Source organism: Buteo buteo, chromosome 6 (genome assembly GCF_964188355.1).
Source record: "Buteo buteo chromosome 6, bButBut1.hap1.1, whole genome shotgun sequence".
Classification (NCBI taxonomy): Eukaryota; Metazoa; Chordata; class Aves; order Accipitriformes; family Accipitridae; genus Buteo; species Buteo buteo.
Genome location: NC_134176.1, coordinates 6830456 through 6846486, shown reverse-complemented (window position 1 = coordinate 6846486; position 16031 = coordinate 6830456). Strand labels below are relative to the sequence as shown.

Here is a 16031-nt window from a genome sequence, read left to right as displayed (position 1 = left end):
ACAACCTATGGCCAGCGCCAGCTGTGTGATGCATCGCAGAGCACAGCTCCCCGAGGGAAGCTGCTGGATGAGGTGTGCCTCCAAGTTCAGGTGGTGGAGCAGGTCTCTGTGCCTTCCCAACGGACTCGGCCCAGCTCAGCAGGACTCATCCCCATGCCTTGCTGGAGAGGTTTCTCTGGATTAGGAAGGTCTTTGCACCGCAACTTGATGGAGCTATTTGACGTCAGTACACTGGCCCCTATGACTATTCCCCCTTCCACTGTTTCTTCTATGTGCCAGCTCTTGGGTGGTCATAAGTGACATGCTTGTTCCTGCAGTTTCAACCTCCTGCAAGACTTATTAAAAAAGAAAATCTGAAAGATCCAGAGAAAAAGGCCCGTGAACCGTTCATAGAAATGATCCTAAATATTACTCACATTATAAAACTTAGTGTGGAAAAGGACTGCAGACTTTATCAAATCTGTCTAGCTGATGTAACTCCACTGGGACTGGAGTTATTGAGTAGCATTTTCTTGGCAGCTGTTTCAGAGAATCAACTACCTTGCTTGCTTGATCTAGCAGTTGGTTTCCAAAGGGTGCTGAGAAGCTGCACCAACTATTCGTGGCAACATTCCCCACTTTAAGACTCATAAAGAAATTCAATGGCAATAATATGGATGCAAGCTATTAATCTATAATCTATTGACAATTCTGAAATCTGTCTAATTACAGATATTGTCATGAGAATATAACTTCAGCCAGTTGGTTCCTTCAGTGCTTTCCTGAAAATATTGTGGGCTGAACTCAGCTGGGATCCACTCGTCTTGCTCAAATGAGCTCTCCCTCTTTTCAGCAGCTAAAGATCCATCCCAGTAGTTGGCTATTATGTTGGTAGAGCTAAAATCTTGGAACTAAGTCATCATCTGATGTAACCAATTTAGCTAGTTAGTTTCACAAAACCACACTAACTTATGAGGAATTGAATTCCTAATTTCACAGTTGATTTCCTGTGAAATTTGAATTAAATTTGTCAAGATTTGTTTCCACTTCCAGATCTGCTTTCCTTTTTTCGTTGCTGCTGCAGAAGTTGTATCAAGCCTTCCTCAAGCACATTCCTGTTGATGGCAATACAACTGCAAGACCAAAAGCTTAAAGTTAGATGACAACTCTCTTAGATGAGCCTCACACTGTTTGACTGCCAACCATCCCAACAAATACCTTGACATAGGTAGTATCAAAAAATCACTGAGATTTCAATAGCTCTGCCAAAATGTTCTCTGCACACATGCTGTGCCATGTCTGAATGTATTTTTTTTTCTTTTCTTTTAAGAATAGATGGACAATATTCTTTCATTGCCAGAACAAGGAGAAGGTTCCCCAAAAGTAAGATTATTTTAAGGTATTCCCTGAGGAGTAATTTAAACTCTAGCAAGAGGGTGATGATGGGGCAATAGCTGAAGGCAACATTGGAGGGCTGCTTTTGCTTTCATTAGGTCTCTGGGAAGTGAGTTTTGGTGAGGCTTTTTTTGATATCAGAGGGGATACTCTCTCCATGTCATATTTAATTCTCACAAATACCATAGATCTGGCCCATTCATTTTGAAAATCTGTAGATTTTCAAATGTTTGGATAGAGTTTGGAAGGGCCCAGGTCTGTTATTTTGGTCCAGGAGCATCTCAGGAAAATCTTAACATTTCCATAGCATTATGTGCATTCAGGGACTCAATTCAAGGGCTTTGCTTGGTCTCCTGGGTTTCTGCTCACTTAAGGTGAGAGCAGTAACATCCTCCATAGAAACTGGCCAAGGCAGGTAGTGATATGGTTTGATGAACAGAAGGTGTGTGGAGGAAGCTTTCTCCTGCCACTATGTTAAATCCTGGTCTTAAAGTATCTCTCATGTGAAAACAATAACAACAACAACAACAACAACAACAACAACAATAATAATAATAAATCCTACAATTGACGTGTGTGCTGCATGGTTTTAGGGCTGATTTTTTATTGCCAATACTTTTCTGTCTACTCAAGCCCACTCTGGTGACTCACATAAGGCAATCAATCAATACTTTTTTGCTCACATCTTGATCTTGCAGATGGAGTAGGAGATGACGTGGAGGGCATCCTATATCAAGACTTTCCTTTTCCCTGGTACTGTTCCAGGTCTCCTCTCATGAGAGTTTGGGGACCAAGAAGGTCTGAACTTTCAAGTTGAGTCTTGGGGCAGGTGAATGATAAAGATATAAAGCTGAACCGAGGACAGGAAGTTAGTGGACAAAGTGTGTACAAGAGGCAGAAGAAGTATGGAGAGATCCCTCAAGGCTGGAGATAAAGGATAAGGAGAGATGCCTCATGAAATAGCACAGATATTCTGTCTTGACTCTGCTGTTAATCACAGCAGTCTTCTGAAGGCACCAGACTGCTCATTAAATGGTGTATCCATCTGTATTACATTTGAATCAGATCTGTCGTGGGGAGGGCAGAAATGACCACATTGGATCCTTCACAGGAGAGAAGAGGGAAAGCCTGGTCCTGCAGCTTGTGGTTAAAGCTGCAAACTAGAATTTCTTTGACTGTGAGCAGTATTTACTTCTATTCAAAGATTTACAGATTTGTTGCATTTGTTGTCAAATATTGTTGTGACAATGCTATAAACAAAATTGCCCTTCTTAAAGCATGTTTCCTGATCTTTCTACTTCCAGTAGGTCTGAGAAATTACTTATGAAGTCATTTATATTTATGAAGTCATATTATTACACTGTATACAGGTTTAAAGGCTCTGTGTAGACAGGTTTTTCTCACTTCTCATTAATACTAATATTGCATAGGGAATGAAGCTGTATGACCCATTGATTTTACCTCCTAAGGAGGCCCAATGGGACCTCCATTGGGGGTGGGTGGGGGGGAGCAGCTTGATCACATCCAAGGGTGGTTTTAGTATGCTGAAGAGCACATAACCTTTTATTTAGTCATCAAGGCCCATGGGCCTCATTTGAAGGCTGGATACAAGGGTTTTGCACACACCTTTTGTACTAACTTCCATGTAAATGCTCATTAATGCATGTTCATTTTTCATACAATTGTTGCAATAGAGGAAAATCGTGCAAAGTCAGAAGGAGAGAAGAGAGGTTTTCAGAGGAAGGGAGGAAGAAACTGTGGAAAATGTGAATTGTCCAGTCTGTGCTCGGTTGATCTTCATTAATTTTCATCTTAAAATGCTTTCTTTGAGACATGGAATGGGAAGATCCCTGTTTCTCTTACAAAAGTACCTTTCAAAAACATAACCACACAGGATTCTGGAGGTGTGAGGACATTTTAGCTACAAGTTGGTTTGGATCCTCTATTCTCCCTCTGGGATCTCTGCTCAGGAGCCTTGGGCTGCAGCAGCCCCATACCACAGTGCTTCTGGGGACCATGTAAACCACCAGAGCCCAGTCCTCATGTTTCCATCAGGTCCCAAGGAGAACGGATTAAGGAGCATCACTACTTAGTCCACCTTGTCCGTCTCAAGTTGTTCACCCCTCGCCTCCAGCATTGCCCTTTCCAGCTCCCAGGTCTGTCTTCTGGCTTTTTTGTTGCCAAATATTGAGGAGCAGACACATTTTCTGCTGAAAGCCATGATGAGAACTGGGAGAGCTTTCAGGCACTGTACTCAGGAGCAGTTCCTTGCTGGCACAAGCATTGCGTGCTGCTGCTGTTATATTTGTGAGGTTAATTTTAGCTTGCCTCGCAAACATGGGTATTTACCAGCTACTCATATTAACAAATGGTTGCTTCTATCATAGAGTTTACCTTTGTGCATCGTTAGTCTGGGGGTTGGCCCCAAATGGAGGACTCACATTAGTTTAATGAGATGAAGTTATACCATAAAGTATAGCTAAGACACTGATTTGGCACCTTTGAAAACTTTTTCTTTTAAATAGAAGGCTACTTGAGTAACATTTTACAAGTTCTGCTGTCAGTTAAAAAGCACAGGTAGGTGATACTTTCAGATAAATAGCTCATCAGACATGCTTCTCCAGAAAAGTTCTTCAAAGGCAGTTGCAGTGACCTGCAGCACTGCTGTCTTAGAGATGGCTGGCAAGTCCTCCTTAATAAATACAAATACTTTTGAGTCTGAGGCAGTTCTGGCAAGACCCAGAGTCCTTTTATATCTCCACAAATGAGCAGAGCTCTGGTGTGTTGTACTGGAAAGAGTGCAAAGTGACTGACACTGCTTCTCTCCTTCCAGGAGGCTAAAGGGAGATCATGGAAAGCTACAGCTGAACAGCTTCTGCATGTTAATGGGCATGGTCAGGATTTTACAGTTGTGATTTTCAAACCAGAAGGAACTCAATTCTCAGTGAAGCTGAGGTTGGTTTCAGTGCCTGTTTTCCAAACCCCGTTTGCAAATCCTAGCTGCAAACCTTAGGTGGTTTGAAGTTGGCATTTTGGCTCTCAGAAGTGTATCTTGCCTAGCCAGGCAGATTGACCCACCGTCCAATTGCATGCACATCACATATCGACAGGCTCACGTGGCACCAGCCTCCTGCTTCATGCATATTCAGCGTGCATTGCTCAGAATCATGCCATTGTAGTCAGGTCTGGGCAGTGCCGTGCACACATACACAGACTCACACGCTGTCTGTAACACACCCGGCACTTGCGGGACCCTTCACCACACTAGGACCTTTTTTCTTTCCCTACGGATTGACCAAAGCATTTAATTATTATGTCATTAACTCATACTGTGAGGGATCCCCTCTCCTTTAATTTATCTGGGAAACACTGTGCCCATGTAAGAGCCAGACTCGAAGCCTGTCTCAGCCCAGCCAAGCATGGGGCCAGCGCATGCTGGCAAGTGGCTTTGTAGAGAAGTGTGTGTGTGGAGGTGCACAGCTCCAGCTCAGCTCCCAGCCTCGCTGTCCTCAGACTCACTGCGTCCCTGTGTGCTGGGGAGGCTGGTCTGAGCTTGGGTGGTCATTTCTTCAGCGTGCAAAGGAAGGGGTGCAGGCATGAACAGGCAGCTACCCATCATCAAAGACTCAGGCCACCATTTATATTTTATGACCTGTTGAAGGGCAGTAAATGCGTGGGTCAGTGAGTGTTTGAGGGAGTTGTTTGCTATGTTAATCAGTTTTGTATATGAATATAGGATGAGATGAAACTCAAAGCAGACATATAAATATGGTGGACAACTTCATCTTTCATTTTCATTCCCTTTCAGAATAAAAAAAAAGGTGCGTGTGGGGTTGATGCTCCCAGCTCTGGGTTCACCTGATGGTGAAGGAGGAAATTTCTCATTCCTTTGCCCCTTGGTATCTATTTACAACATCACATAACAATGTGACAGGTACTTTTGCTCTGGTGTAAATGGTTACAGGAGAAAATGGCACCCCGAGGAAGCCAGGCAAAGGATCCCAGCTAGTGGATTCTGTGCCCAGTGCCCCTCTGCCTGCTTTTAAGGAAGATTTGTTTATGTAAGGAAATGTAGGACAAAAATACGTTTGACCACTCTCTTGGTAAGGAAGCATTTCTTTACCGAGAGGGTGGTCAAACACTGGAACAGGCTGCCTAGAGGGGTGGTCGATGCCCCAAGCCGGTCAGTGTTTAAGAGGCATTTGGACAATGTCCTTAACAACATGCTTTAACTTTTGTTCAGCTCTCAATTGATCAGGCAGTTGGACTAGATGATCGTTTTAGGTCCCTTCCAACTGAAATAGTCCATTCTGTTCTATTCTATTCTATTCTATTCTGTTCATGCAAAAACTCTTTGAAGTGACTGAAGCTGTGACTGAAGGAGCAAACGTAGTTCTGACATGTAGCTCAGGTGTTTTCAGCACCATCTAAATTTCAGGGGAACTGATACAGCTCAAATCCCTGAGGCCTGTCAGCAAAAAAAGTGCTTTCTCCAGGGAAGACCATGGACCATGGCTGGACCCCACAAGTCTCCACTGATCTCTGGCTCTGAACTCTCCGTCTCCCCCTTCCCTGCTCAAGGAGCCGTGAGGTTCATCTCCCTCCTGCACTGCCTTTTTCAAGTCAGTTTGGCTCACCGCCATCTCCCTAAGGGAGAGGAGGAGGAATGGCTGCGGGAGCAGCAAATCCCTCCTGAACAGCTGGACATGGCAGAAGTGCCGCAGCTCCCCATCCCTGTGAGGGAGACAAGGAGAAGGCAGATTTGGTTCCTGCCCTTGAAAATCCTAACTGACCTACTGCAGGCTCTGGGTGGGGGGGTTGTGTTCCCAGGCTGGACCTGGGCACTGGGACAGCCATGTAAAAATCATTCAACTCATATCTCCCTCCTCTGTGCTGAGATTTTCCACCTAGCAGTTGGCACATATTTTTTCCATGCACATGGGAATATTTGCCTCAGGTCTAAAAGACACAGGATCCCTCTCTCCCAGGTCTCATTTGGCGGGAGAAAGAGGCCAGCTGCCTTCTCATCTCCTCTCTCGCGCATGCACATATCCCCAGAACTGTGTCATTTGGCGTCTGTCCATCTTGCTCTGATTTATGGCAAGCCTTTCCTTACCTGATACAGCTCAGTAAATATCCCAGTCATTTCATGGTAGAAAAGGGCAAGTTTCAGGATGTACACACACCTGGTCAAGTCTGTCTTGAGTCATTCAGCATCTTCCTTGTTGAGGGGAATAAGAAAATGCAGTTTGGCATCTGTCTGTATGTGAGAATAGAGCCCACTTCCAGTCTGCAGGAATACGAGGTGAAAGATCCTCGAAAGAAAGAGAGGGGGCTTAGTTGCTCATCTTGGGTCTTACCATCAATTGGGATTGATTCAGGGAACTCTACTGAAGTGGGCTTTTGTGTTTTTTGGCTCAGGTCTCATTTGTTTGCCTGTCTACTGCCTGCGTTCCAGGTAGTATTTTCCCCTGGTGAGTGGCCTTTTTCTTTCATCAGTAGATGATGTTCCACGTACAGCTTGCTGAGCTAGCTCAGCTGTGCTCATTTCATTTAACATGAAGGTATTGTGTGATATAAACTTTAAGTATCTCGAGAAGTGAGATTTGCATAAATTTCCAATACTGTCCTCTGACAGAGGAATTTTTAAGCACAAAAATGATCAGGCTGTGAATAACACCTCCTGTCCAAATGCTTGCTGGTGAAAGCACCCCAGTTGCTGTGCTGTACCGCAGAAATTTACAGCGCCTTGACTGAAAAAGAATAAGAAAAATGGTAAAAACTGCACACTTGTGTTCTGGATGCCATTTTGTAAGGATGGTTTGTAAGTCGCATACTCCAGCACCTCAACACTGTAAGCAATTTGTGGAGCTCCAGCTGCCTGCATCAATACAGCTGGGCCTGCTGCTAACCTCGTCGATATAGGTGCATGCTCTGACTGTGCTGTAACTGCGTTTTGGAGCATTCCCTAGTCCATGCCCCTAGGTTTCTGCAGGAAGGAGACCTGGGCGTATATCTGGAAAGACTCTGGCCTGGTCCTCAATTTGTAAAGTCAACACCCAGGACCTCAGCATGTACTACCAAGGTCCCCTGTCCCTTGGCTTCCATGCAGCCCATAGATCTATTCATGAATGCTTGTGATCACAGGTCCAGTGCTGAATGCTGGCACTTAAAAATATGAAAGAGTTTTTATATTGTGTATAATGATGGAGATTCAAGCCCATCACTGTGAAAAGCAATGCTAATATGTGTAATAGTAATGAGTAATATAGCACATTGACTCAAGGCAAACATGCCGCGGTGACTCACAATTTTTGGAGATTAGATGATAAGAACTACTAGGCTGGATTAATTTTGTTTCTTTTTGTATTTGTGAATTTTTTTTTGACAGATTGCAGTTTTCCTGAATTTACTCTTTGTTCAGAATGATTTGACAAGTGGCATCTATGAAATCTGTTTGGCTGGTGGTGTGTTCAAGCTGTTCATGAGGACTTGTGCAGTGTGTGAAGTTAAAGCTGTTTTGTTTAGATTGTCATAAGCATGTTCTTTGGCTGGATGAAGAGTCCTCTCAAGAAGAGGTTATTGGTGTAAAGAAATTAAATTCACCTTTGTGGACTGGATATTCAGCAATCATTTCATAAAATTTTGCTTTTATAGCGGCTATTCCTGATGGTAAGATTGTTTGCTGGAGGGGTTGGAATAAACTATAGAAACTGGGTGAAAAACACTGTCAAAATTAACTGCTTTACAAATGTAAAAATACATTGGTTGAAAATGTTTTTCTGCACTTGCTTTGTTCTAATATCTCCCATGGATCTAGACAAGGGAAGTTATCTAACAAGCAGAAAACTTTTTTTTTTAATATTTCTGAGATGGTTGGATTTGAGTAGCAAAAGGGATTTATTCTGTATTTTAAGGTCCCATCTGAAAAATGGTTTCCTACCCATGTAACTATTAAGCAGTGGTAAAACCAAGAGTCTTTTCCTTTCTCAAAACTTAGGAAATAACAAAATCATATTGTCAAAACTTTGAATGGGAAAGTGGTTTATTGTGGCTAACCCCAAACTTTCTTATTGGTTTATCAACAACCAAAATTTGAAAATGCTTTGATCAAGCATTTGGCATTTGGACTTGTGACAAAGAAATAATCCAGTTTCCACAGTAAGTAAAGGCAAGCTAGGATGAAAACTTCCATACAACCCTAGCGACAACACAAACCGCAGCTTACATTTGCCTTGCTGCTGCACCTTACTGTGCTGTGGTTGGAGATATTCATCCATCTTATCTAACCCAGACACAGATGCAAGAAATACAAGGCTTTCAAGTAGGTCACCAGTTGCAGTTTCCTCAGTGTGTTGCTGAAGTCACTTCACTGCTTCTGCTGAGGAGTTCCTGTTGATGCTGATGTGAGCAGGAGCATCACTCCTCCCTTTACTCTCCTGCAAGGACTCCGAGCATCGCAGTGGCCATGCTGGCCATCCTCAATGCCTTTCCAGCTCCTGCCTTTAACATGTTGGTCTTCTCTCCCCAGCTATTGACCTGTTGTACTGGCGTGACATCAAGCAGACAGGGATCGTGTTCGGCAGCCTCCTGTTGCTGCTCTTCTCCCTGACCCAGTTCAGCGTCGTCAGCGTCGTGGCCTACCTGGCCCTTGCTGGCCTCTCGGCCACCATTAGCTTCAGAATCTACAAATCGGTCCTACAGGCTGTGCAGAAGACGGACGAGGGCCACCCCTTCAAGTGAGTGCTTTGCAGTCATGGCCAGGGGCCATTTGTCTTGCAAAGGATCCATTCCCAGTGGCAATTCACGTTTCTTTAGCTGCCGCTTTTATACTGGCTAAAATTCTTTTCTTGCTCATAACAGGGGAAATAATTTTTTCTGTTGTCCAGTGTCTCAAGAGCTGTAAGACTGTATTGGCTCAGATCCTGGGGGAAGAAAAACAACACAAAAGCCATCATCCTCTGATACATGGGAATTTTTTTCCTGAAATTCAAAAGATCTGGAAACTTTTAAGCAAACAGGAAAAGAGTTTCATTAGAACTAATGATAATACAATATCTCTGCAAGCAGGAGGAGTATTGTTTCTGGGCACACTCTTTTGGGCATAGAGGGGAACTATTTATATCTTTTCTGCAGCATTGCTTGGCTGTGATGTGGCAATCCATTACCCTAGGTGATGGTGCCAATGCCAGTGTCCTCCCCACCCTCCCCAGGGTCTGGGTGGTTTGCTCCAGGAGAGCAGTCATCTTTTCTCCTCTGCTGTGCCAACAAGTTGGTAAAGCAGGTCATGGAACCGGTCTGGTATGCAAACACACACACTGAAAAAAAGGCTTGTTGGGGTGCTGCTCCTTCTGTTTCACTTGGATCAGTTCGGAGATGCAACTCACGACATGGGCATAACTCAGAGGTACAGGGCAGGTGGAGGGATGGAGGAGAGAGAAGGGGGCATCGCTCCGAAGGTGATATGTGGCCAGACAGCAGCTTTTGTTCCTCCAGAGGCTGCCAGCTGGAGGAGATGTCCTCTTCTGCAGCAGCAATGTTGCACAGAAGTTTGTGGGGAATCCCCCCCAGTTAGGATTTACATCCCCCTTTGCATGGAGGAAAGAGACAACCCATCAAGACCAGGCTCTGCATGGGGAAAGGGCAAGGCTGGAGGCAAACAGCCCCCACACAGTGTGCAATTGCCCAAGGAGATGGGTCATGCAAGGCAAAGACAGCGTGCGCTGGTGGCTCTGTGCCTGCAGGAAGAGGGACACGTTGCTCCAGCGCAAAGAAATGAGGTCTGGGGAGGAGGGAGTGATGGGGTGGACAGGCAGGAGCGCGAACGGCAGGTGACCCTGCCTGGGTTTGTAACTGGACCTGTCTTTCTGGCAGAGCCTACTTGGAGATGGAAATGAATCTTTCACAGGACCAGATTCAGAAATACACAGACTGTCTCCAGCTATACGTCAACAGCACAGTCAAAGAGCTGAGGAGACTCTTTCTTGTTCAGGACCTCGTGGATTCTTTAAAAGTAGGATTGCTTTAAATATTTTTAACCCCTCTCTAGAGGATCAATCTACATTTCAAAGTGCTGCTTCACTTGTTGACAGTGTCATCATAAAACCTAGTTTTGTGTAGTTCCAAATATAAAAATTGCTCTCCTTTTCGATTTCCAAACTGCTTTCTTCCAGCAGTTTAGAGGTTTGGCAATCTGCATTTGAATTTATTGATAAGTAATACAGGAGTTATAAAAGTTGCAGGACGAGCTTAGCTCCACTGCACTTCTAGAAGCATCTCTGCATTATGCTTTCTATGACTTTGCCACAAAATAGTGTGTTCCCCTCTAATACCTCTGTTAATCTGGATTTCCTCTAATTGTGGCATTTCCTGCTATGGAGGAAGGTCTTCTTTCCCTCCCTGCCGAGATAATTGTTTTAAGCCTTACACCCTAGAACCCAAGTAGGTGTTCTTCAGAGCAAAGGGAAGATCATTAAGAGAGCAGACATGGGTTAGGCTCCTAAATTACTGAAGATTTTTAGGAAAATGTACCCATCTCCCAGCCTCAAGAGTTTTCAGTCACTGGGATTATCACTGTGGGGCTGTGATTAACCTGTGTGGGATGACCCCTGCCATCATCAAAATTGGATGCAGAAATCTGCCTATGCCGTGCTCAGTGCAGAGTCCTAAATGTATGCAATTAAGCCCTAAATATACATGAAAGCTCAGCTAAGAGGGTGAGAAGCAGTGAACAGCAGAATGGAGAATGGGGTTTATACACCCAGAAAAAGTACCTAGTTCCTAATGTGCCTTACTTAACAACTCCCCTTACACATTAAAAAAGGCTAATGTGCTATTATGTTAGCTAGTTAAGTACACTAATTTCTTCTTATGCTGACAGTGGAGGTGATGTAATGATCCGTCTTTAATTTAGTTTGCAGTACTAATGTGGCTGCTGACTTACGTGGGAGCCCTCTTCAATGGCCTGACTCTTCTGATAATGGGTAAAAATCATCTTTTCTTTTAAAATCTATTTTTAACTTTAACTCCCTCGCGATTTCTACTTAGACAAAACAGCCTATCTTTGTTGTGCCTTCCCCACAGTTAAGTCATCAAATTTATTTCCTTTTCCAGTAAATATTCATTATTCCTATTACATTGTCCCTCCTGCTAGAACTAATTTGTGTTCTATGGTTTTGCAGAGCAATGGGAAATTCCATATTTGGGAGGTTTGAGCAAAGTTCATTTTTAATACAAAGATCCCTGGTGGATCAGCTGACCAAGTGGCATGATATGTGTTTGTCACTAAAGTAGGTCTCTTCTCTGGAGGAATCTGATCTGCAGGAATATAACTGTGTGCTCTTTTTCTCCTCAGCTGTGGTGTCTATGTTTACTCTCCCTGTTGTATATGACAAGTACCAGGTAAGTCTGTCTGCTCGGTGTGGGTCGGGTGTCTGGGTGGTTCTGCCTTGTTGATGCCTGATTGACTGGGTCTCCTTTTGCTCTTTGCAGGCACAGATTGATCAATACTTGGGACTTGTGCGGACCCACATAAACACTGTTGTGGCAAAGTGAGTTCAGCAGCAGGCTTGACCAGAAGTCTTGCTGTGAGGTTGCGGTGCCCTGAGGGTGGCTAAGAGCTGGGTGGTCCCGGGGACAACGTGCCCTATGAATGATGTCCTCCCCAGCTCCTGGCATGTAAGACTGCGGGAGGGCAGATCCCTGGACAAACACAGGCCTTCTCAAATGAGCGTAGACTAAGGCAGAGCTGTGACCCTACATCTTTCTCTCCCCTCTCCTGCCATCTGGGGGAGCTGTGGACAGAGCAGCCCAACCCAGGACTGATGTCCATACAAAGACACCAAGACAAACAGGAAGAAATGTGTTAACTGCCTTCCCACTGACCGCTCCAAGCCTGGGTTTTTGCTTTCAGGGACTCTGTCCTTTAGATTAATAATACCATTAATGAGCAAAGTGGGAATTAGAACACCACCCTGTTACAGAAAGAAAATACCTGGAAGCACCATGATCTTGTTTCAAACCGCCATGGAACAGACAGAAGACCGGGATGAAATTTTTGAGCCAGTCTGCTCTAGTTCCTAATGCATTGCCTGTATCAAAAGCTTTTGTGGGATCCCTAAGGGCACAGTGAGGGTCTAAGCATAGTTCTTGAAACTTGAGAATTACTGAAGTAGGATGGCTGGTCTGGAAGGTAGATCTGTGCATCTCAGCAGTTTGTATCTATGGCTTTGCAAAAACTGGCTGAATAACAAGTATCCCATGGAAGGTTACAAAATGGTGAGGTACAGAGAGCAAGTGACCCACGAGGAGATGCTGAGGAAACTGGGTTTGTTTAGCCTGAGAAGGAGGGAGCTAAGGAGTGATTTCATAGCAGCCTGTAAGTACTTGATGGGAAGTTACAAGATGATAGAGCCAAACTCTTTTCAGTAGTGGCAGAAGTTATAACAGGGAACAACAACACAAAACCAGTTTAGGAGGTTGCTGTTGGACATTAGGAGAAACTTTTTCACTAGGAGATTAGGACAGCACTAGAGCAGGCTACACAGGAAGGTGCCAGAATCTCCTTCCTTGGAGGTTTTCAAGATGCAGCGAGACAAAGCTGTGACCAACCTGCTTTAGCATTGGCAATAGTCCTGCCTCACATAGGAAGTTGATTCAAAGACTTCTGGGGTCTTTTCCAGTGAATAGTTCTGTGATTCTGCAAAACCCTTAGCCTTGGGCAGGACTAAAAGTTTGTGTTGAAAATTGTTTGTTTAAACTTAATTCCTGGCTTCCAATAGATAATATACCATGGTAGAATAATGAAGGGAGGGACAATATCACTGAGCATATCCCATGGTTACATGAACCACCCCAAACTGGTCCATTTACAACTAGGGACCTGTAAGAACACATAGATGAACATCACCTCTGTTTTTTACTAGACTCTAGTCCACCTGTTGTGACAACACACTGAATGCAAGCTAGAGGGTACCCCTGAATAAGACTCCAGGTGGGGATCCACTGGAATGGAATAGCTGCCTCACCATATAATCCTTCTTTTTTTTTTCTTCTTTATTTCTAGGATTCAAGCTAAAATCCCAGGTGCTAAGAGAAAGGCAGAGTAAAGCAGACATCAAGAATTCATCTACTACAGTAGCGAATAATGGGGGAATCTGGAGTGAAACAGCTCTGTTCTTACACTTTACTGCAAATTTATCGTTCTTTTTTTTCTCAACACCGTAATCTTAGAAACATAAAACTCAGAAGCAGTGCTTTTCCCCTGCTGCTTCTGCACTTAGAATATTTGCAATCACTTGTGTCAAGCACTAAAGTATAGTAAAGAGAAAAGTGTACTAGATGTGGTTTTTTGTGTTGCTTATAAAGTGCATGATGGTGAGAGCCTAAATAATATTGACCTTTTTATTTTATTTTTTTAGTGTTTTTCCTTCTTCTATTGGCATTGCTTCTATAACTTTTAATGTTACATGTGGCTAGGGGCTTTCCTGCTTAGCGCACCGATGCAATAGTTAAAATTGCTTCTACGTCACTGGGTTGCTGGTTGGATTCATCTTTATTAACTATATAGAATTGTAGACTGATGTTTTAGTGTTTTCCAGCACAAATAAAATAAACAGTAATCGGTACTTATGGTAATCAGTTTTGTATAACTCAAAAAAAAAGAAAACAAAACCCAGTACTTTTGTCGTAAGGGATTGACAGGCTGACTTACATGTATGGTAACTGGAAAGTTCCAGCATGTTAAATTTATTACAATTTGTATTACATTCTCTGTAGTTCCTAATGGACTTAATTATGGACTCTGAATATTTGCACTTATGTACTTGATACCGAATGCAGAAATAAATGTTACTAAATGTAAAACATTCTCCCTCTTGTTGCCACTGGGATTATCCTGACATTTGCAAACTGGACATGTACCATGCAAAAAGAAGGATTTTCTCTCTCTCTCTCCCCTTGAGATCCTCCCACGCCTTGCCCTTACAAAATGGTACAGTCCAACAAGATCATCTGTAATGAGTAGCTCATCTATCAGTTTTACATCTTGATGAGTACGGCAATAAAAGAAGGATCTTAGCATGTAGTTTGTTTTTTTGTTGGTGCTGTTAGCAAATAACAGGAACTGAATAATTGTCTCTTCCTCCATTTGCACATTGTGCAAATCATAAGCAACTCACTATGGGAGGGGTCAGCACACCAAAATGGACTTTTTCATTTCCTTATTGTCATGTTACTCTCTTATCCAAAGCTGTTCTCTGAAATCTGCTTTAAACCGTGGGGTCCATACTGAATCCAGAGGCTGAGAACTGAAATAAACATTTGTTCTTGTTCAAAGGCGAAGGTTTTTAAAATTGGCATTTGGTGTTTGAGAACCATCAGACAAGAGAAACAGCTGTTGAACATTATCTAAAGTGCTTCAAAACAAACAATTGGTTAAGTGCTGAATGATTTGCCCATTTGTGGAACATACCTGTAGAAAATTTTTTTTTTTATATAAAAATGTGAACTTCAAAACATTTTCAGCCAAATTGCAGTTTTTCTTTTTTTCTATCACAAAAGGGTTTTATGCAGAAATTATTTTTTCTACAAAGAACTAGATCCTTAAGCACTTACCCCAACTTATTGACTTGAAGTCTTTCCTTAGATTCATTCATTTAATTCGGCATCTCAGTTACACATGGACATGGTGACATCTGTCCAAGGTCAGGCTGCAGTTCTGTGTATAAACCTACAACCCAAATGCACATGAGGAGTTGGTAGAAACATTGGTATGGCTGTGGGCTAGCTAATTGTGATGAGTCTCAAATACCATTATTTTCATTTAAGAATTATATGCTTCTTTGCTATTATTTAAAAATACTAAACTGTCTTTTAAATGTCACCTGCAGCTAGATAGGAACATTTTTTTTCGATGAAAGGCTGAATGCCTCGGTGACACGTGTTGCTTTTGATCAAATGGAGTACATTGGTTTAGCATGTGTAGTTTCCAGCCAGGAGTTAAAATTCAACATCTACCCCCAGCTTTAACTGCCTCTTAGATTTTCCTACCAGTGCATTCAGGTGGCCAGTATATAGCTTGTATCTCTGAGGAAGACAGTACAGCCTGTACTAGTGCCCTTGAGGATAAAGATTGACCTTCAGAATTCTTGCCGCTTACAAGATGAGTATGTGGGTCCAACAGCTTAATTTTGAAAATGAGCACATTTAATGTCCCATCCCACTGGCCACATAAATATGTTCTTCCCTAGCACCCACCGATGCAGTTATACCCAAGACTAGCCTTTTGCAATGCTGAACAGTATGCAGGATTTAAAGGCTACATCTCCTATATATTTGGAAATCAAACAAAAGAAAGCCTTCTGGCAGAGTCCAAATATTCTTAAGAGCCTAAATCAATAGAGACCAAGAACCCCATTCTTGTCTCCTCCAGCATTAGCCTCTCTCAAAACCCCCAGCCTCCCACTCCAGGCCCTCATCACCCTGACTGTACCCCTGCATGTACACCTCTCAAGCCCATACCTTTTATCTTTTCCTCACATCCCACCTTTCCAGCCCAGCTCCCAAACTTCCTTGCAGCCACCCTGACTTTCCATGTATTTAGCAACAACAGCCTGCAAGTGGGCAAGTGCTGCTGAGCAGCTGGGGTGGGTTAATCT

At 43.2% G+C, this 16031-nt stretch overlaps 1 protein-coding gene across 2 annotated transcripts in view; it reads left to right on the top strand.

Moving 5' to 3' along the window:
- Positions 1-14253, top strand: part of RTN1 (reticulon 1) — a 121303-nt gene extending 107050 nt beyond the window's left edge. For both annotated transcript variants that reach the window (XM_075029596.1, XM_075029597.1), the window contains 6 exons: positions 8906-9113; positions 10249-10387; positions 11288-11357; positions 11729-11775; positions 11866-11924; positions 13439-14253. In XM_075029596.1, coding sequence (XP_074885697.1) covers positions 8906-9113; positions 10249-10387; positions 11288-11357; positions 11729-11775; positions 11866-11924; positions 13439-13481 — 566 coding nt within the window. In that variant the 3' untranslated portion in view covers positions 13482-14253. The remainder of the gene's footprint in view (positions 1-8905; positions 9114-10248; positions 10388-11287; positions 11358-11728; positions 11776-11865; positions 11925-13438) is intronic.
- The last annotated feature ends 1778 nt before the right edge of the window (positions 14254-16031 follow it).